We start from the raw sequence: 24,395 nt of genomic DNA on the forward strand, positions 1-24,395 counted from the left end.
ACCCATATACATACAGTATCTACCTCTAGCGATCCAGCATCCCTGCACATTGTAAATATGGTACTGGAACTGACCCTGTATATAGTATGCTGACATACTTTGTGTTCTTATTTTTATATCTTGTGTGCTTTTGTTCCACCTTATTTTTAGTATTACATTGTTATTGATTATTGCATTGTTGGGTTTTGAGTTTGCAAGAAAGGCATCATCACTGTACTTGAGCATGAGACATTAAAACGTGGAAATTGAAACTTAAATACCATCAGTGATAGAATTTAATGGATCAAAATATAGATTTTCCTTAGCATTATAAAATGTAGGCCCCTATTTCGATGATGCAGAATCCTCTAAATGTACCATTGCAGTTAGTCAACATTTAAAAGTTGACTAGCAGTCGAGAGATGGCAGTGAATCTTGTTTTTAGAGCACATTAGTAGAATTGTAATAAAAGGGAAGGAACGGTGTAAATCTAGGAACAGCTGTTCCTCTTTCAGTCCAGCTTCCTTATTCATCATCTTAAATGGCTTTAAAGTAGTGCTGCAGATCTTAGAAACAATTTCATATTAATTGAAAAACAATTACTTCATAACCGTGATATGGCACAGCCAAATGACGACATGTAATCTCAAGATGGCAATGCTAAAACACAGAGAGCTCTTCAACTACATTTATAAATAATGTACTATTTATTTATTAGCAGCTGGCCTAATGACGACTAAGGAGTGCTGCTACCATGGAAATTAAATAAAGCCAAATAGTTACTTGTTATTAATCAGAGATGAGTATCAGAATCATCCCCTACTACCTGGGTTTTAATTTCCATCCGAGGTTACGTCGATCGATGGATTGTTTTTATATAAACCGTCTCTATAAAGAACAGTGTTAATATCTCCAACCCCTTTTTCAGTCCTCCAAAACAACAAAAGGTTTTCTGTACAATTAGGGACTGCATCCCAAATGGCACCCTATTCCCCACATAGAGCACACCCTTTGGGCCCTGGTCAAAAGTAATGAACTATCTAGGGAATAGGGTGCCATTTGGGATGCAAAGCCCTATGGGCCCTGGTCAAAAGTAATGAACTATCTAGGGAATAGGGTGCCATTTGGGATGCAAAGCCCTATGGGCCCTGGTCAAAAGTAATGAACTATCTAGGGAATAGGGTGTCATTTGGGACTCAAACTTTTAGCTCCTCAGGAACGGTCCACGGTTCAGTTCCCGCCCAGAGCATTGAGAGGGTCGTCGAAGATGTTGCCTGAGTCGTCCGCTGCACTGGTGTCCTGGGAGGGAGGGCTCTTCTTGGACTTGGATGGAGGCTGCTTGGCCATTGGCTTCACAGTGCTGGGAGAGAAGACATCATCTGTGGAGAGAAAGCATGTCCAGTAGATGTTTCAGTTCAAACTGGTGGCAATGGTATTGTAAGACTGTGTATGTGTGTGTGCACGCATACCTATATTTGTCTGTGGTGCATGTTGAAACAGTTATTGAGGAACAACAAACAATGCAAAACCTAGATATTCCGAAATACAGTGGGGGAAAAAAGTATTTAGTCAGCCACCAATTGTGCAAGTTCTCCCACTTAAAAAGATGAGAGAGGCCTGTCATTTTCATCGTAGGTACACGTCAACTATGACAGACAAATTGAGGGAAAAAAATCCAGAAAATCACATTGTAGGATTTTTAATGAATTTATTTGCAAATTATGGTGGAAAATAAGTATTTGGTCACCTACAAACAAGCAAGATTTCTGGCTCTCACAGACTTGTAACTTCTTCTTTAAGAGGCTCCTCTGTCCTCCACTCATTACCTGTATTAATGGCACCTGTTTGAACTTGTTATCAGTATAAAAGACACCTGTCCACAACCTCAAACAGTCACACTCCAAACTCCACTATGGCCAAGACCAAAGAGCTGTCAAAGGACACCATAAACAAAATTGTAGACCTGCACCAGGCTGGGAAGACTGAATCTGCAATAGGTAAGCAGCTTGGTTTGAAGAAATCAACTGTGGGAGCAATTATTAGGAAATGGAAGACATACAAGACCACTGTTAATCTCCCTCGATCTGGGGCTCCACGCAAGATCTCACCCCGTGGGGTCAAAATGATCACAAGAACGGTGAGCAAAAATCCCAGAACCACACGGGGGGACCTAGTGAATGACCTGCAGAGAGCTGGGACCAAAGTAACAAAGCCTACCATCGGTAACACACTACGCCGCCAGGGACTCAAATCCTGCAGTGCCAGACGTGTCCCCCTGCTTAAGCCAGTACATGTCCAGGCCCGTCGGAAGTTTGCTAGAGTGCATTTGGATGATCCAGAAGAGGATTGGGAGAATGTCATATGGTCAGATGAAACCAAAATAGAACTTTTTGGTAAAAACTCAACTCGTCGTGTTTGGAGGACAAAGAATGCTGAGTTGCATCCAAAGAACACCATACCTACTGTGAAGCATGGGGGTGGAAACATCATGCTTTGGGGCTGTTTTTCTGCAAAGGGACCAGGACGACTGATCCGTGTAAAGGAAAGAATGAATGGGGCCATGCATCGTGAGATTTTGAGTGAAAACCTCCTTCCATCAGCAAGGGCATTGAAGATGAAACGTGGCTGGGTCTTTCAGCATGACAATGATCCCAAACACACCGCCCGGGCAACGAAGGAGTGGCTTCATAAGAAGCATTCCAAGGTCCTGGAGTGGCCTAGCCAGTCTCCAGATCTCAACCCCATAGAAAATCTTTGGAGGGAGTTGAAAGTCAGTGTTGCCCAGCGACAGCCCCAAAACATCACTGCTCTAGAGGAGATCTGCATGGAGGAATGGGCCAAAATACCAGCAACAGTGTGTGAAAACCTTGTGAAGACTTACAGAAAACGTTTGACCTGTGTCATTGCCAACAAAGGGTATATAACAAAGTATTGAGAAACTTTTGTTATTGACCAAATACTTATTTTCCACCATAATTTGCAAATAAATTCATTAAAAATCCTACAATGTGATTTTCGGGATGTTTTTTTCTCATTTTGTCTGTCATAGTTGACGTGTACCAATGATGAAAATTACAGGCCTCTCTCATATTTTTAAGTGGGAGAACTTGCACAATTGGTGGCTGACTAAATACTTTTTTCCCCACTGTATATGCTCTGCAAACACCCACCCATATCATCATGAAATATTGATTTAGTCTCCGCCTTCTTGGACTTCTTCTCTTTCAGTTTTGAAGTGGCTGTCAAATCAGCAAAGATGTCAACGTTGTCGTCAAACAGGCTGGCATCCAGGGATTTCTCTTTGTGGGCTTTGGGTGGAGTCTCCGCTTCATCCTGGGACAACAGAAACAGACATATTCAGACAAGAAGCAGACACACACACACACACACACACACACACACACACTTTCCAAGGAATATATGGATTTCCCTCCACCTCCTGTTGCAGAGATCGTGACTCTTGGATAAGCAGATAGGCTGAGTCAGCATGCGCTGAGCCAGACCAAATGCATTTAGACTACTATAATGTACTGTAGGGCTGAGAATTACCAGGGACCTCAAGATATTATATTATCATGCTACTTAGGTGCCGATATTGCGATTCTCAAGATTCCATTTGTATTGCGATTCGATATTGCGATTTTATTGCAATGATGTTCGTAACTTATTGTTCACAGAGTATATAAAACATTAAGAACACCTGCTCTTTCCATGACATAGACCAGGTGAATCCAGGTGAAAGCTATGATCCCTTATTGATGTCACTTGTTAAATCCACTTCAAATCAGTGTAGATGAAGGGGAGGAGACAGGTTAAAGAAGGATTTTTCAGCCTTGAGACAATTGATACATGGATTGTGTATGTATGCCATTCAGAGTGTGAATGGGCAAGACAAAAAAGTAAGTGCCTTTGAACGGGGTATGGTAGTAGGTGCCAGGTGCACCAGTTTGTGTCAAGAACTGCAACGCTGCCGTTTAAAAAAAAACACTCAACAGTTTCCCGTGTGTATCAAGAATGGTCCACCATCCAAAGGACATCCAGCCAACTTGACACAACTGTGGGAAACATGGGCCAGCATCCCTGTGCTTTCGACACCTTGTAGAGTCCATGCCCTGACAAATTGAGGATGTTCTGAGGGCAAAAGGGGGGGGGGGTGCAACTCTAACAGGAAGGTGTTCCTAATGTTCTGTCTACTCAGACAAAATTAGTTTTGATCAGGAAAATAAAAACATGTTGTCTCACTATTTAAAAAGAAGTTGGAGAACTAGCTATAGGATGAAAAATACCAGAGTTTTGGCACAGGTACCACCGACTGCTACCTAGCAAAATAAAAATACTCAGTCAAAGTATCTATATAATATTGTCCAAAATAATATTGCGATATGTAACTATCGATATTTCCCCCCCCAACTAGTACGATGAAAAATAAACTAACATTTCAATGATTGTAAGATATTGTAAATTCCTGGCTGTACAATAAATAAATAAATAAATAAATAAATAAATAAACTGACTGATTGGTCAATTGACTGACAATATTGATCATCATGACCAATACCTGGAAGAGGTCCTGTTTGGGAGTAGAGTTGCCCCCTGCCTTAGTGACTTTCCCCCCAGCAGTAATGTTAGTAGTGGGAGTGGAGCTCTTTCCCAGCACAAATATATCCTCTTCATCCTCCAGGAAGGAAGAGGCCTTTGCCTTCTTAGCTGACCTCGGCTTCACCTTCTGGAAAAGGTCACCCATGGGGTCGTCAAAGAGGGACGGAGGGGTCGCTTCTTTCTCCTTCTTCGGAGTCAACTCGCCCTCTGTAGTCTTTGTGGTGAGTTTGGGTGAGTGGGTGGTATTATTGGGGGCTGGGGCTAGGGCAGGGACAGACCCGAAGAGGCTGTCAGAGCCAAACAGGTCAGCCTCGTCGGGAGAAGGCAGCACCTTCACCTTGCTACCCTTAGAAGTCTCTCTTTTTAGAGGGGTGTTGGACACTGCTAGTGTTAGCACTGACGGTCTGACAGAGACATCGGTGAGCGTGGGTTGGGAGGCAGGTAAGGAGGAGGGTAAGGCAGTGGTTGGGGCTTGGTTGGGTAGACTAGGCCTGGGCAGGGTTAGGTTAGATAGTGCCAGGCTAGGCTGGGTTGGGTTAGGTAGGGTTGGGCTGGGTCCGGCCCGGTCCTCTCCCTGGTTCTGGTCTCTCTGGTCCACAGAGCTCTGAGCTGCCGTCTGCCGTGCTGCCCTGGTCTGGGGCCTGCGGTGGCTGGAGCCTTTAGCTCGGCCCTACAGGAAGAGAAGACACACAGAGTCATAACAGGGGCTTATTCAGGAAGGTACAAGATACAAGGTTAGAGCTTTATACATTTCTATCATTGGAGGATCAAAAGTAGGCATTCTTTGTTTCTCCCACCGTGTTCCATTATGCCCACCACACCCCAGTGCCTGACCTCTGACCCACCTTGTTGGCACTCTGTAGCACGGACACCTGGACTGGGTGGTCGAAGCTAACCCCTCCGTCGCTAGGGGACTGGGTCCCTGGCAGACTGGGGCTGAGGCCTGAGGAGGTGAGGCTGGGGCTGGGGCTCATCCCTGGTAGGACCGCGCCGGGCAGGTTGGCAGCAGGGTTGATCACCAGGTCGGTCTGAAAGTGGGGAGGAGGAACACATTTGTTCACCAACTAAAGTCCTTTATAAGAGAGGGTTTGTAGCACAGTGAGGACACATGCAAATGGATCTCACATTATAGAATTGGATTTACAAGTAATTTGGTTAATGCAGTCCCTCATGATCATCAGAACAAAGCTGTAGACAAAACAGAGGAAAGAGAGCCCAAGAATAAAGAAAGTAAAAATGTAGACGTAGGAACGACATCTATTCATGCAGTTTCAGGAAGAAGAAAGGCTGAGCAATCGCTTTCAGACTGACGGTAAAAAACAAAATATTATGTGAATCAATCTGACAGTCACGCTGTCTCAGTTTAGCTTTTATGCCAGCAGTGGAAAAGACAAGACGACATGTTTCATGTCAAAGGCAGAGGTTCAATTATGTTTGGCAGAGAAAACACGTTGGAAGAATGAATGCTCATTCAGAAAGAGTAAAGATAGAGTAAAACGTTGACTGATTAAAAAAAAATATATATATATGTTTACTTGGAGTTTTCCAATCCATGACGAAGGCTCTTTAGATTTTACAGGGCTTGGTGAAGGCTTCTGTGCAATTGAACAACATAGATCAGGTTAAAGGTCCAATGCAGCTGTTTTTATCTGAATATCAAATTATTTCTTGGTAACAATTAAGTACCTTACTGTGATTTTTGACCGTTTTAATTGAAAATAAGAAACAAAACTAAGAGCAATTTTTCAACCAATAATTTTGCTAGGACTGTCTGGGAGTGGTCTGAGTGTGGACGGGAAAACTAGCTGTTATTGGCAGAGAGGTTTGGAACCAGGCAGCCTAAAACTCCATCCCACCAAAACAGGCTGAAGTTTCAGGTGGTCTTTTCAAACAGCTCTTACACTAAAAGGACATTATCATAATTTTCACAATATTATTCCAACCTCAGTGTGGAAATATATCTAAAACATAGGAAAATCCCGTTTTTGACTGCACTGGACCTTTAAGTAATCTAGACACAGACAGGAGTATCTCCAAAAGCAATGTAACAGCCTGGATAACACTCCTTTGAAATATATCACAGTATAATAAGTCTCAACTGAGAGGAGAGAGCATTACTGTCTATAGATATCCTTCAAATTCTGAAACCCTTCAATCATAAACACATGGGCAATCACATAGACTGCAGAGCACTAAGGCTGCATTTACACAGGCAGCCCAATTCTGATATTTTTTTCACTAATTAGTCTTTTGACCAATCAGATCAGCTCTGAAAAAAATCTGATGTGAAAAGATCTGATGCGATTGGTCAAAAGACCAATTAGTGTAAAAAAAAATATTCAGAATTGGGCTGCCTGCCTAAGACTCTTTGTTTCCTCAGCCTTACCTCACTCCCTGTGACTGGTGCGGTCACAGAAGGTTTTGGGGATGGCTCGTCTTTACTGTGTTTACTGGGCTTCTCCGATACTTTCTGAGGTCAAATAAAAGACAAGGACTGAGGATGTGCAGTCATCAGTAAATTAATCAAGTTGTATTCCTATTGTTTTCATTGATTGAGGGGATTTAGAATAGGGTACCGGCCGAAGAGCTTTGGGCTTGACAGAGCTGAAGAGGTAATCTTCATCTTCATCACTAAAAAGTGTTGGTGCTGCCGACCTTATTGAGCTGGGCCCGGACTTCACTGAGCAATTATCATTACTGGGCCTGGAGCTCTGAGATAGGAACACAGCACTTTATCACCACGAATATCATTAGTACAATTAATTTATCACTAAAAGGAATAGCAACTAGTACACGTCAATGTGCTGATGCAATACAAGACATCCACCCTGGTCCTGGTGAGTGCAGGCTTTTGCTCTAGCCCAACACTAACACCTTTCCCCTCTCACTGAGTCTACTGTCCCTAGAACTCACCACAGACTTGTCAGGCGTGGCGAAGATGTCAACGTCGGGGTCGTTGTCTCTCTGCTGAGTGTGACTGAACAGCAGTTCCTCATCCTGGAACACCCCGGTGCTGCTCTTGGTACGAGGACGCTCCTCTGCAGGCTAACGCACAGACACAGGATTTACACACATACACAGACAGACAGACTCACACACACAGGAATTGTCAGTAGTATGAATAAACGAACCCAGACAAACCTTGAGTGTGTTTTTGGCAGTTGGTTTGCTAGGTATGGAGACAGGGGCAGTCCAGTCAGCACCCTCCTCGTCATCAAACAGACTGACAGTGTTCTTCGTTTTGGCCTCCTTCTCCATGGGGGGCGAGCCCTCCTTAGACAGGAAGTCATCACCATCCGTCTCGTCCAATGGGCTCTTAGTCTGCTTGTTAAGGGACAGGAAGATAGAGAGTGAGTGAGTACAGCACCTCACACTTAGGAGCAGGGCTCCATCTCAATTCACCTTTCTTCTCTCCTTGCCGCCTCCTCAACCATATTGGAAGAAAAGGTCCAAGGTCCCTCCCCTCAGGCTTTCTTCTCCAATGCGTTTTGAGGAGAGAGGATGTGAGGTATCAAGGAAATATTATTTGATTAACGACCCAAATGACCAAAACTAGGTTATGGCAAAATTTCAGTTCAGCTGATCCTAGATGAGCTTAGAGAGAACTTCTACCCTGAGCCTTCTGTAGCATCTCACCTTGGCTGCTCCCAGCACGTTGATCCCTCCAAACAGACTGATGGCCCCTAATGGCTTCTTCTTACTCTCACTGCCCTCTAGTGGAGAGGACAGGGGCTGTACCTCAGGACCCTCCTTCGCAACCCTCTCCTTCTCTGCACGCCTCTTATCCACTGGGGGAGAAGGAGGTGCCGTCACCTCCTCAGGTTTGTCTGTGTGGAACAGCGAGGGGGCTGGGGAGGCCACAGCAGGAGTCTGGGGAACAGGACAAGGGCATGAGCTACGGGGTAAATGACTAGTTTTTTAAAATTCAACCATACATACAGTGTCTTGCAAAAGAATTCACCCCCCTTCGCATTTTCCCAATTTTGTTGCCTTACAACCTGGAATTAAAATGGATTTTTGGGGGGTTTGTATCATTTGATTTACACAACATGCCTACCACCTTGAAGATGCAAAATATTTTTTCTTGTGAAACAAATAAGACAAAAAAAACAGAAAACTTAAGCGTCCATAACTATTCACCCCCCCCAAAGTCAATACTTTGTAGAGGCACCTTTTGCAGCAATTACAGCTGCAAGTCTCTTGGGGCATGTCTCTATAAGCTTGGCACATCTAACCACTGGGATTTTTGCCCATTCTTCAAGGCAAAACTGCTCCAGCTCCTTCAAGTTGGATGGGTTCCGCTGGTGTACAGCAATCTTTAAGTCATACCACAGATTCTCAATTGGATTGAGGTCTGTGCTATGACTAGGCCATTCCAAGACAGTTTCCCTTAAACCACTCGAGTGTTGCTTTAGCATTATGCTTAGGGTCATTGTCCTGCTGGAAGGTGAATCTCCGTCCCAGTCTCAAATCTCTGGACGACTGAAACAGGTTTCCCCTCAAGAATTTCCCTGTATTTAGCGCCATCCATCATTCCTTCAATTCTGACCAGTTTCCCAGTCCCTGCCGATGAAAAACATCCCCACAGCATGGTGCTGCCACTACCATGCTTCACTGTGGGGATGGTGTTCTCGGGGTGATGAGAGGTGTTGGGTTTGCGCCAGACATAGCGTTTTCCTTGATGGCCAAAAAGCTCAATTTTAATCCAGCTCTGTGGAGTGTACGGCTTAAAGTGGTCCTATGGACAGATACTCCAATCTCCGCTGTGGAGCTTTGCAGCTCTTTCAGGGTTATCTTTGGTCTCTGTTGCCTCTGATTAATGCCCTCCTTGCCTGGTCCGTGAGTTTTGGTGGGCGGCCCTCTCTTGGCAGGTTTGTTGTGGTGCCATATTCTTTTCATTTTTTTTAATAATGGATTTTAAATGGTGCTCCGTGGGATGTTCAAAGTTTCTGATATTTTTTTATAACCCAACCCTGATCTGTACTTCTCCACAACTTTGTCCCTGATCTGTTTGGAGAGCTCCTTGGTCTTCATGGTGCCGCTTGCTTAGTGGTGTTGCAGACTCTGGGGCCTTTCAGAACAGGTGTATATATACTGAGATCATGTGACAGATCATGAGACACCTACATTGCACACAGGTGGACTTTATTTAACTAATTATGTGACTTCTGAAAGTAATTGGTTGCACCAGATCTTATTTAGGGGCTTCTTTGAAACAAGTTATTTTTTTTCATTTCACTTCACCAATTTTGACTATTTTGTGTATGTCCATTGCATGAAATCCAAATAAAAATCAATTTAAATTACAGGTTGTAATGTAACAAAATAGGAAAAAACACCAAGGGGGATGAATACTTTTGCAAGGCACTGTACATATCACTGCAGGGATGTTACCACACATATATTCCATGAAGAGTACATAAAAACTGTACTTTCTCAAGAAAACTATCATGAATAAAAACACATTTTAATTCAATATTTTCATTGTTTTAAAATAATAGATAAGAGCCTACATATCACTGAATTCCATTGTTCCCTCAAAGGCTTTTCACCTATAGATTATTCATTCATGACAGTGGCTGCTTCCCAAATTTGCACCATATTCCCTATATAGTGCACTATATAGGGAATAGGGTGCCATTTGTGACACAGCCAGAATCTGTAACCCAGGCTTACTTTAGGGTCAGCTAGAGTAGAGCTGTTGTTGACGGCTGGTTTGAAGCCGAAGAGGCATCGCGTATCTTCATCATCCTCAGTCTCATCTTCAAACAGGAGAGACACTCTCTGTGGCTTCTTCTGACTGCATCAACACAGCCATTTACACCCATCAAAACGACACTAAGACCCTAACTATAGGTTGAGTCAACCATGTTTTTGTATTTTTGGGGGGGCACTAGTCAAACATTTTACCATAATGTCTCCATTGTTGTCTACTATGGATATGAAGTTTACCTCGACTCCTTGGTAGTAGCAAAGAGATCGTCATCATCCTCATCGAACAGGCTGTCTTTAGGAGCTGCTATGACACTGGGTAGACTAGATGGGGCGCTATCACTGGACTTCATCCCTCCAGTCTTACCCTCTGTCTTACCAGCACTAGGCTTGGAGTTCATCCACTGGTCCTGATACAGACAGAATACAAAGGGTTAAATAGATAGCATCTGTTGAAGTATTAGAGACAACCTTCACTATCAAGCCCGGTTCAAAATCTGGCCCTTGCCCCATACCCTTCTGGTGTTTGCAGATTTGTAGGAATAGGATGGTTGTAAGCTAATTCATATCTGAAGCTGTCCTAAGCCCATTGGATGGAGTTGCCATCACCATATTGGCTATGGGCAATTCCACGGTTACAGACTGATGCAGAGACTCAGATCTTTCACTTTAAAATGTATGTCAAACAAAAACCAATGATTAAAAAGTTAAACAAACCATACAACCCTATGCACAAGGACAACGTTTAACAATTTCCACAGAAATTGTTACAAAAACACATTTACTTGAAGAACAGTGCAGATGCAAAGTTTGGTAACAGAATGACAGTTTGTGCTGTTGGTGCCCTCATTCTGTTACCAAACTTTACATCTGTACTGTTCTTCAAGTAAATGTGTTTTCCTTGTGCCTAGAGTTGTATGGTTTGTTTAACTTTGCAATCATTGTTTTTTTTTTTTTTTTTTTTACATACCTTTTTAAGATGGTAAAAACGGAGTCTCAGTATCACTCCGTTACCGTGGAATTGCCCACACACCTCTCCAGTTATTTCAGATCTGTGAATACCAAAGGGGGAGTGGCTACAGGAGGGGGCTAGGCATTATTTTCTGAAAGGCTGAAGTTGAACTGAAGTTTATGTAGCAAGGTTCCGTTCCCTCCCATTACCTTGTCATCACTGAAGAGGGCGATAGAGAGATGTTTTTTGACATGTGGTGTGACGGCTTCAGCTTGGCTTGGTTTAGACTTCTTTGCAGACGCAAACAGATCCTGCATGATGAAAGGAAGTGGTTAGATATGAAGATGCAAATTAATCATATTTTATGGACTGATATAGGTCAGGCTCATCTTCTCACCTCTTCCTCCTCGTCATCAAAGATGGACAGAGGAGCTTTGCTGGCTTTGCTCTGAGGTGTGGGTTCAGGCTTGGACTGACTCTTAGGGATGGTTGGACATATCTGTAGAAAGACAGGGACAGAAAGGTGGGGTTAAAACTGTAAAACAATAAAGCATATACAATATCTTTATCATGTTTCATGATCACCCCGAACATCCTACAGGGTTCGTACAGACAGTGGCAATTCAAATTCAAGGACTTTCAAGTACTTTTTCAAGCATTCATATTTATTTTCAAGAACCATCAAATTGTAATAGTTCATATTATGTAATTGTTTCTAGTCACCACCTGGTGGCAGTATATCGCTACAGCCTCATTGAGGAAAAAAAAATGAACTTAGTATTCATCACTACCTTACAAGTTCTACGTTTCACTACATACAGTGGGGAAAAAAAGTATTTAGTCAGCCATCAATTGTGCATGTTCTCCCACTTAAAAAGATGAGAGGCCTATAATTTTCATCATAGGTACACGTCAACTATGACAGACAAAATGAGAAAAAGAAATCCAGAAAATCACATTGTAGGATTTTTAATGAATTTATTTGCAAATTATGGTGGAAAATAAGTATTTGGTCAATAACAAAAGTTTCTCAATACTTTGTTATATACCCATTGTTGGCAATGACACAGGTCAAACGTTTTCTGTAAGTCTTCACAAGGTTTTCACACACTGTTGCTGGTATTTTGGCCCATTCCTCCATGCAGATCTCCTCTAGAGCAGTGATGTTTTGGGGCTGTCGCTGGGCAACACGGACTTTCAACTCCCTCCAAAGATTTTCTATGGGGTTGAGATCTGGAGACTGGCTAGGCCACTCCAGGACCTTGAAATGCTTCTTACGAAGCCACTCCTTCGTTGCCCGGGCGGTGTGTTTGGGATCATTGTCATGCTGAAAGACCCAGCCACGTTTCATCTTCAATGCCCTTGCTGATGGAAGGAGGTTTTCACTCAAAATCTCACGATGCATGGCCCCATTCATTCTTTCCTTTACACGGATCAGTCGTCCTGGTCCCTTTGCAGAAAAACAGCCCCAAAGCATGATGTTTCCACCCCCATGCTTCACAGTAGGTATGGTGTTCTTTGGATGCAACTCAGCATTCTTTGTCCTCCAAACATGACGAGTTGAGTTTTTACCAAAAAGTTCTATTTTGGTTTCATCTGACCATATGACATTATCCCAATCCTCTTCTGGATCATCCAAATGCACTCTAGCAAACTTCAGATGGGCCTGGACATGTACTGCCTTAAGCAGGGGGACACGTCTGGCACTGCAGGATTTGAGTCCCTGGCGGCGTAGTGTGTTACTGATGGTAGGCTTTGTTACTTTGGTCCCAGCTCTCTGCAGGTCATTCACTAGGTCCCCCCGTGTGGTTCTGGGATTTTTGCTCACCGTTCTTGTGATCATTTTGACCCCACGGGGTGAGATCTTGCGTGGAGCCCCAGATCGAGGGAGATTATCAGTGGTGTTGTATGTCTTCCATTTCCTAATAATTGCTCCCACAGTTGATTTCTTCAAACCAAGCTGCTTACCTATTGCAGATTCAGTCTTCCCAGCCTGGTGCAGGTCTACAATTTTGTTTCTGGTGTCCTTTGACAGCTCTTTGGTCTTGGCCATAGTGGAGTTTGGAGTGTGACTGTTTGAGGTTGTGGACAGGTGTCTTTTATACTGATAACAAGTTCAAACAGGGGCCATTAATACAGGTAACGAGTGGAGGACAGAGGAGCCTCTTAAAGAAGAAGTTACAGGTCTGTGAGAGCCAGAAATCTTGCTTGTTTGTAGGTGACCAAATACTTATTTTCCACCATAATTTGCAAATAAATTCATAAAAAATCCTACAATGTGATTTTCTGGAATTCTTTTTCTCAATTTGTCTGTCATAGTTGACGTGTACCTATGATGAAAATTACAGGCCTCTCTCCTTTTTAAGTGGGAGAACTTGCACAATTGGTGGCTGACTAAATACTTTTTTTCCCCACTGTACATGAGTGGTAAGTCAGTACTGATGATTTTGTAATTTGAGTAGTGATGATTTGAGTAGTGATGATTTGAGTAGTGATGATTTGAGTAGTGATGATTTGAGTAGTGATGATTTGAGTGGTGAACACATGTCCTAGTCACATTACTACACAATTCCAGCTTAATGCCTGTGCTTTTATTGGGCATTTGGGAATCTACTACTTAATAGCTACGAAAAAGTGTCTTGTTTCCGACTGGCAGCTTTAGTGTCGCCGGTCGGGAGAAGGGCGTGTGGGCTGTGTGAGAAAAACAGCATGTGAACGGCCACCAGAACGGCAGGAGCACGGCTGCCGCTTGATAAAGCGTAATATCGCGGGCGCCCCGTGAATGAGGCGATTAGCAAAAAAACTCTGGAGGTTGATGCAGAGAAAACTTTTTTTTATGTTGAACTGGCACCAGCGCAGGATGCAGCGTTGTGTCTTTTCCCGTTCATGTGACTCTTCTGGGCCGATTCACCCATGCTCACCATGTCAAAGTCTGATGTATTTTTTGCACCTTATACTGTGTGTGTTGGTTGGGTCCAGTGATGTAGTGGTAAAAGGTGGGTAAACTATACTGAACAAAACTATCAAACGCAATATGTAAAGTGTTGGTCCCATGTTTCATGAGCTGAAATAAAATATCCCAGAAATGTTCCATATGCACAAAAGGCAGGATTGAATCTACATTTTACCGGCATTTTAGCTATTGATGTGACATTTGGCGGCGCCTAATCAGTCAGTTCTGTACCTGCCTGACTGAGTAGCAGCGTAGGTGGAATGAGCGAACTCGCCTGGCAACCACAGCGCAAAACATGTGAGGAAACAAAACTCGGTAGTCTGCCTGGAAATTAATTTGCAAGACCAATACATTTTTCTAATATTTTTCATATTAACATTTGATCATTATCTGTTCTCCTCTCATTTTAATTCAAGTACTTTTTAAGTACCAACTTAAGAAAATGTCTGATTTTGAATGTATTCCAGTACTTGAATTTCAGAGTGCCAAATTCAAGTACTTTAAGCACCTTGTGCGAACCCTGATTCTAAGCATTCCTTGTACAGATCATGTAGATATTGATGTAATTGATAAGAATGAGAAGTACCTCCATCAACAAGATTGAGGTGATGGACACATACTTAAGAATAAGTGTTAAAAACAAGAAGCACACCTGTGAGTTTTACAGCTCTACTATATATATATATATAAGAAAGAGAGCGAGCGAGCGAGCGTGAGAGAGAGAGAGAGAGAGAGAGAGAGAGAGAGAGAGAGAGAGAGAGAGAGAGAGAGAGAGAGAGAGAGAGAGAGAGAATGCAGATAGATAAAGAGATGGAAGAAAGAGATGATGGAATGGATGAAAGAGGACTCCCACCTCCTCTGACTCTTGGCTGGTGGAGGGCTGTTGTTTCTTCAGTGCCTCAGTCAGCAGGCTCTTGGTACCAGGACCAAACATGGAGACACCTCCTGCTGGCATCTAAACACAACCAACAACCATCATCCTCAGCACAACCATCATCATCCTCATCACAGCAACCATCATCATCCTCAGCACAACTCATCACTGAAACCAACAACCATCATCAGTGCAACTCATCAACACTACTGTAAGTAAGCAACATGTAATCATGATACCCAAGTCCCCTAAATTAATAACCATGATCACGCTAATAATGTTAGTCAATCAACAAGTATCCCACTTAATATGTAAGATGTTCACCCATAAAAGTATTAATTAATTCAAGGTATATACAAATATGTCCATTCAATAGAGAATTGTGTCAGAAAAACAATAGTCTAAACCCCATGTCACTACCAGAGATGGTTCAAAGGTTAGACAATTTACTCAGAGAATTTAGCATGTTTAGAGTAAATGGAATGTCATCACAGGCATGATCAAAAAGTGGTCACTGCTCAATAGAACTCTACAACATTTTGACATGACTTTCGTAGCACCCTGTTGAATTACCCCGTTTTTCTCTACATTCTAAAGCAGTGAGTGGAGGCCCTATGATATAGCATACGTAAAAACAATGCTCTGTACACGTGTGTATATTCACCTTTTTCACCTCGTCTTCTTCTTCCTCCTCCACCACCTCCCTCCTGCTCTGAGCGCCGTAGCTCTCACTGAAGATGTCACCATCCTCATCTTCATCACCTCCTCCAAACAGATCCACTGTCTTCTTCTGCTTGAGTTTCTCCTGTCCAGCTGAACACAGGTGGCAACACATTATGAGTGCTTGTGCTAAAGACAGTCATAGTGTGGCAAGATCTAAGATGTGAAACTTACTGCATGAATGAAAAATAAGGTGAAAACTTGATTCACATACCTACAGTGAGGGAAAAAAGTATTTTATCCCCTGCTGATTTTGTATGTTTGCCCACTGACAAAGACATGATCAGTCTATAATTTTAATGGTAGGTTTATTTGAACAGTGAGAGACAGAATAACAACAACAAAAATCCAGAAAAACGCTTGTCAAAAATGTTATAAATTGATTTGCATTTTAATGAGGGAAATAACTATTTGACCCCTCTGCAAAACATGACTTAGTACTTGGTGGCAAAACCCTTGTTGGCAATCACAGAGGTCAGACGTTTCTTGTAGTTGACCACCAGGTTTGCACACATCTCAGGAGGGATTCTGTCCCACTCCTCTTTGCAGATCTTCTCCAAGTCATTAAGGTTTTCGAGGCTGACGTTTGGCAACTCGAACATTTAGCTCCCTCCACAGATTTTCTATGGGATTAAGGTCTGGAGACTGGCTAGGCCACTCCAGGACCTTAATGTGCTTCTTCTTGAGCCACTCCTTTGTTGCCTTGGCCGTGTGTTTTGGGTCATTGTCATGCTGGAATACCCATCCACGACCCATTTTCAATGCCCTGGCTGAGGGAAGGAGGTTCTCACCCAAGATTTGACGGTACATGGCCCCGTCCATCGTCCCTTTGATGCAGTGAAGTTGTCCTGTCCCCTTAGCAGAAAAACACCCCCAAAGCATAATGTTTCCACCTCCATGTTTGACGGTGGGGATGGTGTTCTTGGGGTCATAGGCAGCATTCCTCCTCCAAACACGGCGAGTTGAGTTGATGCCAAAGAGCTCGATTTTGGTCTTGTCTGACCACAACACTTCCACCCAGTTCTCCTCTGAATCATTCAGATGTTAATTGGCAAACTTCAGACGGCCCTGTATATGTACTTTCTTAAGCAGGGGGACCTTGTGGGCGCTGCAGGATTTCAGTCCTTCACGGTGTAGTGTGTTACCAATTGTTTTCTTGGTGACTATGGTCCCAGCTGCCTTGAGATCATTGACAAGATCCTACTGTGTAGTTCTGGGCTGATTCCTCACCGTTCTCATGATCATTGCAACTCCACGAGGTGTGTTCTTGCATGGAGCCCCAGGCCGAGGGAGATTGACAGCTATTTTGTGTTTCTTCCATTTGCGAATAATCGCACCAACTGTTGTCACCTTCTCACCAAGCTGCTTGGCGATGGTCTTGTAGCCCATTCCAGCCTTGTGTAGGTCTACAATCTTGTCCCTGACATCCTTGGAGAGCTCTTTGGTCTTGGCCATGGAGGAGAGTTTGGAATCTGATTGATTGATTGCTTCTGTGGACAGGTGTCGTTTATACAGGTAACAAACTGAGATTAGGAGCACTCCCTTTAAGAGTGTGCTCCTAATCTCAGCTCGTTACCTGTATAAAAGACACCCGGGAGCCAGAAATCTGTCTGATTGAGAGGGGGTCAAATACTTATTTCCCTCATTAAAATGCTAATCAATTCATAACATTTTTGACATGCGTTTTTCTGGATTTTTTTGTTGTTATTCTGTCTCTCACTGTTCAAATAAACCTACCATTAAAATTATAGACTGATCATTTCATTGTCAGTGGGCAAACGTACAAAATCAGCAGGGGATCAAATACTTTTTTCCCCTCACTGTAAGAGTAAATGATGTATTAGCGTGATGTCAACGTAAGATTTTCACTGATATTTACGATCGTTGATCTCAAGTTCGGATCTTGCCCACCGTGTTAGAGAGAGAGGTTACGGTTCGACTGACTTACCTGAGCTGGACTTTTTAAGGCTTTTACCGGTGAAGAAGACATCCTCCTCATCGAACAGCCCCCCCCCTCCTCCTCCTCCTCTTCCTCTTCCTCCTCCTCTTCCTCCTCCTCTTCCTCTTCCTCCTGCGGTCTTTCTAGGGGCTGATGTCTGGGTCTTGTTGGGTTTGTCTGGGATACCTCTTTCTCTACCCTCCACTGAGTCAGAGTCATTGGGAGTGCCAAACAGGCTGTTCTCTATGGGGAAAGAACAGGACAGGATAGACTTGTCAGATCAAATCTGTAGAGGATGAACTTGTCAATACCATCACAGAATTGTCAACATCGTAGACTGTCTGTAGTCGTGTTTTGTAGTAGTATTTAGTTTGAATTGAATAAATCTAATTCCGTTTCAGAAAGGCAAGACCAAATCTAAAGAGGCATTATGTCCTCAAGCCCCAGAAAAGTGTCCTTCCCATTCCTGAGTAACCCTGTTATTACTATGTAATCATCTTTATCATCTTTGAAAGGCCTTTGCTGTCCTTGGGGTATGTTTCTGTTACCTGGGAATATTGACACAGCCCCTGAAGGAATCTTCGTAGCAGGCTTGACAGGTTCTGGCAGAAACACAATAGAGACATACAGGTTCTGTTAACAGGTCAAAGTCTCTATACTGTCCAGGAAAAAGCATTTCTCAAAATGAATAAGGTAACCCACGAAAATTAAATTAGAAACAGTGAACACAGCCATTGCACAACATTCTCAATTCACGTATAAGAAAACATCCCGAAACTGAGAGAAATGGAAAGCTACTATCTGAAACATCTAAAGTGTGCCCTAATGAAAACAGCCTTGGAGTTTCAACAGATGGTTGTATGGCTATAATTACCTGAGGTCTTCTCCTCTGCTACAGAGAACAGATCCCCCTGGACAACAAACGGCATATCATTAGGGTCACTATGGTTTCAGACAAAACTCATTTCATGTACTCTTTGGGAGCATTTAACAGGCTGTAGATTGATTGTTTTCTTTGAACGGTTCGCTTATTGATTTCTATCCATCATCTTATGTGAAATTACAATGGGTAAGTAACATGGAAAAAGTAAGATATGGAAGCTACAAAATGGCGTTCAGGTGAGCCTACCTCCTCATCATCAAACAGTCCTCTCCCTCCGCTGAAGAGGCTTCCTTTCCCTCCAAACGGAGAGAAGTTCTCATCCTCCATCTTGTGCAGCCCGAACAACTCCTCGCTGTCATCTTCAACAGCTACAACAACACAAACAGGTGTCAACAACAAGTCAACGAAATTACTGGTAAATACCACAATGTCATGACTGCTTGTGAAATTATATCTAATTCAGTCACTTTGCAGCGAGACCAACTCCACTGATGCTCTTCTGACTGAAGTGTTATGAAGTAACAGTTAGCTTAGCAGATACAATATAAATGGATACATAGTGTGAGATTAGGTGCTTGTACACAATGCGTAGTAAAGAAAACTATTTTAGATAAGTGAGTGAATTGCTGTCCTACCCGGTGGCCACTCAGGCTTGGGCTCCTTCTTTGCTTTACTGTTCTTCTTAGAGGCAGACGACAACGCTTCAGAGAAGTGACACGGGGAAGGAAACATGAGCATGCACATGCAGAACAATGATATGTAGTGAAACATGTATGTGCTGTTGTAATCTGCCAAGACTGAGACATTATTTGCATTATGACATCACATTTGATGTATGACCTACATTATGTACAAACGTGCCAACTGAAAACACATCTTGAAACTTGTATGGAGCAAACAGTGACCATAATAATCAAAACAGAGAGGACAGATACATGAATTTAGGCAGATTGTTCTTCAATTGAGTGCAGTGTATCATTAGATCTGGGTGCCAGACTGTTTTGTGCAGTCATATGACATAGCAAGACGTTATCCTGTATTTTAAGCCTGAATTGAGAATTACATAAAAAATTCAAGCAATTGTCTTAGGGTGGTGCTGGACCATCTGTCACAAAAAGAAAAAGGGGACATTTTGATGAAAAAGCTTTCAATAAAAAAATCCAGGCATGTCACATTAATGCACAAAACACAGGGCACTACGATCATTTGGCAATAAGTTGGCTAAAGCAGAAACACACTGGTACCCAGGCTAGCAGAAACACACTGGTACCCAGGCTAGCAGAAACACACTGGTACCCAGGCTAGCAGAAACACACTGGTACCCAGGCTAGCAGATGAGCTCATACAGAAAGCATTATATGTTTAAGATAAACAAAGAAATTGTGGAGGTGATAATGAATAATTTGCAATACAGGTAATATCAAACCAACATACATGTGCGATCTCCCTCCGGCTTGCTGATAGGTTCCCCTTTGATTCTGGCGGCCAGCTCATCAGCAAAGGATGATGGTCCTGTGTTCTGAATGTGACACAAAGACTTCCGTAAAAGAGAGGTGGAATAGAACATCAATATTAATGCAAGGGGACACAAATATTTCACATTTACATCTACATTCAATAGCTGAGACATGACACATCCATTATGTTCCCTCAAGTCATAAAACTAATGTATTAGCAATGTTGACTTACCTAGATAAAGGATAGTTACATTTCATAAATTATCTGTCCGTAATAATGTTAGTATCAGTCTCCACCAGCAAACTATAATCAAACATACCTTTCTGTCATCTTCATCGCTGTCCGATTCTCCAAATATGTCTGAATCCCCCTCCTCGTCCTCCTCAACACTCAACATAGACGACTTCTGCAGGGGAAATCATTCAATGTCATCCATGAGGTTGCAAATAACATCACAATCCTCACTAAGGTGTTATCATTACCATCGTCGCCATGAACAACAGCATGCCAGTGTCCAGAGTGTAGGTAGGATTCAATCAATCACACACTTTTCTGTTGTGTTACATCATTAATTAAATTGGCAAATACCCTAATCATCCATTGTCAGAATTGTGCACACAGAGATACAATCCTGTATGTTTTTTTATTGTTATCACAGAGATATCCACTAACTCTGGGTTTGAACGTTGACCCTGACAGTCACAGTGAAATTGACCTTCACCTTCTTAATGCTGCCTGGCCCCTCCACCTCCTGGTCAAAGTCGTCATCTGACTGCTGTCACAAACACCACAGGGATAATAAAGTTATCTAAATCAAATTGTCAGTATTTTCAACTTATTTTGAGGATGTACAATAATGCCAACTTCACTCTGTTAAAAAAAAGATCTGACTCTTTCTGGATGAAAAGATGAAAAAGACTTACGCCCACATCTTTGCCATCTCCGCTCTCGATGACGCTGTCTCGATCGCTGTCGATTGACATTTCTGTGAAGTAAAAAATTACATCAGTTTCACTTTCTCTCTGAGAAACATGACTAATGTTAGACTAGAAACACTATGCTTGGAAGAGTGTTGAACACTAACTACATAAACACATGCAAAGAACACACACACCCTCCTTCAGTAGAAATAGTACATGAAGAACGTAGAGGTGAGGTGACCTACCTTCACTGGAGAGGTCTCCCAGTCCTATGTCGTCTTGCGCCATAAAGAGCTGAGAGCCAATCAGATACGGTAAAGGCCTGTCCACATACAGGTCCTACAGAGAGAGAGAGAGAGAGGTGGGTTGGAGAAAGAAAGAGTGGGGAAGAAGCGGCAAGAGATAACATCATTGGTCAATACGGGCAGAATCATTCAAATCAAATGTTAGTCTAAAAATAAAAAAGTGTACATCAACAGTTTTCACAAAGTGCTTAACACGGCCTAGACCCCAAAGAGAGATCAGAAGAATAGTGGCGTAGAAAAATTGGCCATCCTCCCTTGACTGTACTGGGCAGGTATTAGTCCTAACGCGATATCTGGAAGTAAGCAACTTGAATTTTCTCTCTAATCCTGTATGTTTCCAGATGATTCCACCCTCACCTTGGGTTCCAGTATGGGCTCCACTCTGTCTGTGGCCTCCTCGTCCTCTGAGTCAGAGTTTCCTGCCTTGATATCTAGCTGCTCAAAGGCAGAGTCCAGCACCCTCAGACCGTAGTTCACTGCTTCCTGGACCTTTGGAATCAGCTCGGCTTCCTTCTGCTCACGAGTCTTCTCCCGCGGGGAAATTGAATTTACCTATCCCCGGGGAGGAAATCACGATGTCACAGGGCTATACATAACATCGTAACACATCAAGGAAGAAGTAGGTCGATGATTTACCTGCTCAGGCGGTCTCTCCAAGACCTCAGGCTTTGGCCCGGGCTCCTCCACCTCCTCATCATCATACACTCTCTGATGAGGTCAACAAACACAAAGATCAATAACATATCACACAATCAATACAAGAAGAATGAGTTAGAATCTATCAATGTAACACAGCACCCTGTGATAGTCAAGAAAAAGAGGAGGAATCATGAGCAGCCACATAATTAAACACAAGAGGAATCAGTTCCTCATAGTTCCGTACCATGTAGCACGATTCATCTTTTCTTAATTTTGTTAAAAGCTTGTGAAGTTTCAAAAGACCTGGATAATGTCAAACACAGCACAGCCATCCTCTAAAGAAGAGGGGCACCTAGCTCAACAGAGGAACAAGACATGGGTCGTGTTCATTTGGGCACACTGTAGTAAAACATACATTTGAAGCAAAAAATAAATAAATATGTGTTATCTATTAGAAAAGTCAAGTACAGGTAGTCCTTTCCCTGTTTCAGTCCGCTCTCTTCCGTTAAAATGCTCTAATGAACACGGACATGGTATTTCCGGTCCACACCACAACGTACGTTTTCAATGAATTGTGTGTTGGAGAGCATGAGGAAGTCGTTAAAGACGGTGTGCAGGCAGCAGTCTGTGGCCTTGCTGTCTCTGATCAGTCCATCCAGCTGCTTCTCTATCTCATGAGTCTTTGACAGCATCCTCTGAGAGAAATCTTGCAGGAACAGGAAGAGCTGTGGAGGAGGGGATACGAACCGCTGTTTAATTTTCATCTATTCAACAGTATCTTTTTGTCCAGTAGCGGACATTGTCTTTGCAACAGAGATATAGGTAGTTAATCTGTTGTGTTACTGTTTACAATGCTATGTGATTGCTCTACCCATAACATGTAGATTCAGAGGCTGAGAGCCTGCCTGCCAGTCTATTTCTGCTTCAGCCACCTTGTTGCTGTCTTGCCAAGGCAGCAGATGACACATTGTTAAATGCAGAAGAAACAGTCGGTTATTCAGAAACGGAATAAGTCAAGAGATAATAACCAAAGCCTAAATGAGGGCCATAAACAAATTCCACTTAGCCTACTCCTGAGTCTGCAGCCAGGGACCAGTTGGCGCTGGTCTGTCGCATCTCTTCCAAGGTCCAGGGTCTCTCCCACACTTGGCGATCCATTACCTGATATGTCAATAAGCAGCCCAAATTATACAACTTGATAGCGACCTATCAACACAGGCATGGATTGGCAAATGCGAGTCAAATAAATTGTCTCCACTGGCTGCTTTATTGCAATGTAAGCAAGACAGATTAGTTAACGTTAGCTAGCAAACTAGCTTACGAACATTGTTGGTGCAATGTTTCATTGGGAAGTCACAAGCTTTCGCAAAAAGTCATTTGGAATGATAGATAGTTAGTTAGTTGAAGGAACGTTTAAGCACCGCCTGGGACTGGCTAGCTAGGCAATGATGCATTGAGAGCGTACTCACGCTCTTTCAGCGATATTCTTATTAAACTCACCTTAGTAACTGTTGGCAAATGTTGTCCACGATAGTGAAATATGAGCCCCAGAAGGCGTAAAAAGAGAATCGATTATGCTAAACTCAGCCGTTTCCTCATTGAGCTTCTGACAGGTCGGCCATAATCTGTCTGTCTGGAGGCAATCAGCTGATGGCAGTCACCTGACTCAATGCAACGTTACTACATTAAATTGGCAATATTAATCAATACATACAGTACTTTGTTTGTATGGTATGTAATGTTTATGTTGAATGCATTGTTATTTTATTGAATTGCATGCAGTTTTCCTTAGCTAGAATTATTCATTTATTTGTTCTAGGCCAAGTCTAATCTTTTGAGAAACACTGCAGTTTATTCATTTTTTTCCCGCTAGGGGAGAGTGGGGTAACCGATGCCAAAGGCAAGAAAATGTCTAAACTGTATCCTTGGGACGTCCTAACTCTGACGTCACCCCATTGAAGTTGACGTTTCAAACGTTTAAGGAAAGGGTTAAGATTAGGGTTAAGGTTAGGTAAGGGTTACAGGTAAGGGTAGGGGTTAGGGTTTAGGGTACGGGCATCCCAAGGATAACCATTAGTTGAGGTACCCCTTGAGTTTCACAAGTTAAGGTTAGGGTTAAGCATTAGGGTTAGCAGTGTGGTTAAGGTTAGGGTCAGACATAGGGTTAGCAGTGTGGTTAAGGTTAGGGTCAGACATAGGGTTAGCAGTGTGGTTAAGGTTAGGGTTAAGCATAGGGTTAGCAGTGTGGTTAAGGTTAGGGTTAGGCATTAGGGTTAGCAGTGTGGTTAAGGTTAGGGTTAGGCATAGGGTTAGCAGTGTGGTTAAGGTTAGGGTTAAGCATTAGGGTTAGCAGTGTGGTTAAGGTTAGGGTCAGACATAGGGTTAGCAGTGTGGTTAAGGTTAGGGTTAAGCATTAGGGTTAGCAGTGTGGTTAAGGTTAGGGTTAAGCATTAGGGTTAGCA

At 42.9% G+C, this 24,395-nt stretch overlaps 1 protein-coding gene across 6 annotated transcripts; it reads right to left on the reverse strand.

The window, feature by feature from the left end:
* Positions 1–1,106: 1,106 nt before the first annotated feature.
* LOC121553272 (WASH complex subunit 2C) lies at positions 1,107–23,555 on the reverse strand. 6 transcript variants are annotated; one of them, XM_041866295.2, is made up of 30 exons: positions 23,434–23,555; positions 23,005–23,094; positions 22,494–22,658; positions 21,931–22,002; positions 21,652–21,846; positions 21,235–21,328; positions 20,993–21,054; positions 20,791–20,841; positions 20,389–20,475; positions 20,046–20,148; positions 19,247–19,312; positions 18,858–18,979; positions 18,603–18,639; positions 18,277–18,330; positions 17,738–17,971; positions 15,734–15,882; positions 15,049–15,150; positions 11,640–11,741; positions 11,452–11,553; positions 10,531–10,700; positions 10,255–10,378; positions 8,215–8,448; positions 7,720–7,902; positions 7,492–7,623; positions 7,155–7,289; positions 6,965–7,048; positions 5,424–5,606; positions 4,538–5,248; positions 3,150–3,312; positions 1,107–1,358 (listed from the first exon to the last, which is right to left on the reverse strand). In XM_041866295.2, the coding sequence occupies exons 2-30, from the start codon at positions 23,089–23,091 to the stop codon at positions 1,210–1,212; spliced, it is 4,152 nt and encodes a 1,383-aa protein (XP_041722229.2). In that variant the 5' UTR covers positions 23,092–23,094; positions 23,434–23,555; the 3' UTR covers positions 1,107–1,209. The 6 variants fall into 6 exon arrangements, with proteins under 6 accessions (XP_041722229.2, XP_041722230.2, XP_041722228.2 ...); XM_041866296.2 differs by having other exon boundaries at positions 20,046–20,130; positions 20,791–20,844; XM_041866294.2 differs by having other exon boundaries at positions 7,720–7,899; positions 20,791–20,844.
* Positions 23,556–24,395: the final 840 nt, after the last annotated feature.

Source organism: Coregonus clupeaformis, chromosome 37, assembly GCF_020615455.1.
Source record: "Coregonus clupeaformis isolate EN_2021a chromosome 37, ASM2061545v1, whole genome shotgun sequence".
Classification (NCBI taxonomy): Eukaryota; Metazoa; Chordata; class Actinopteri; order Salmoniformes; family Salmonidae; genus Coregonus; species Coregonus clupeaformis.

Coding starts and splice junctions, on each gene's coding strand:
- LOC121553272 (XM_041866293.2), bottom strand. CDS start 23,091: ATGGATCGCCAAGTGTGGGAGAGACCCTGGACCTTGGAAGAGATGCGA. Junction 18,980..19,246: donor CAAGCCTGAGTGGCCACCGG/GTAGGACAGCAA, acceptor GTGTTGTTGTAG/CTGTTGAAGATGACAGCGAG. Junction 11,554..11,639: donor TTGATGACGAGGAGGAAGAG/GTGAGAAGATGA, acceptor TTCATCATGCAG/GATCTGTTTGCGTCTGCAAA.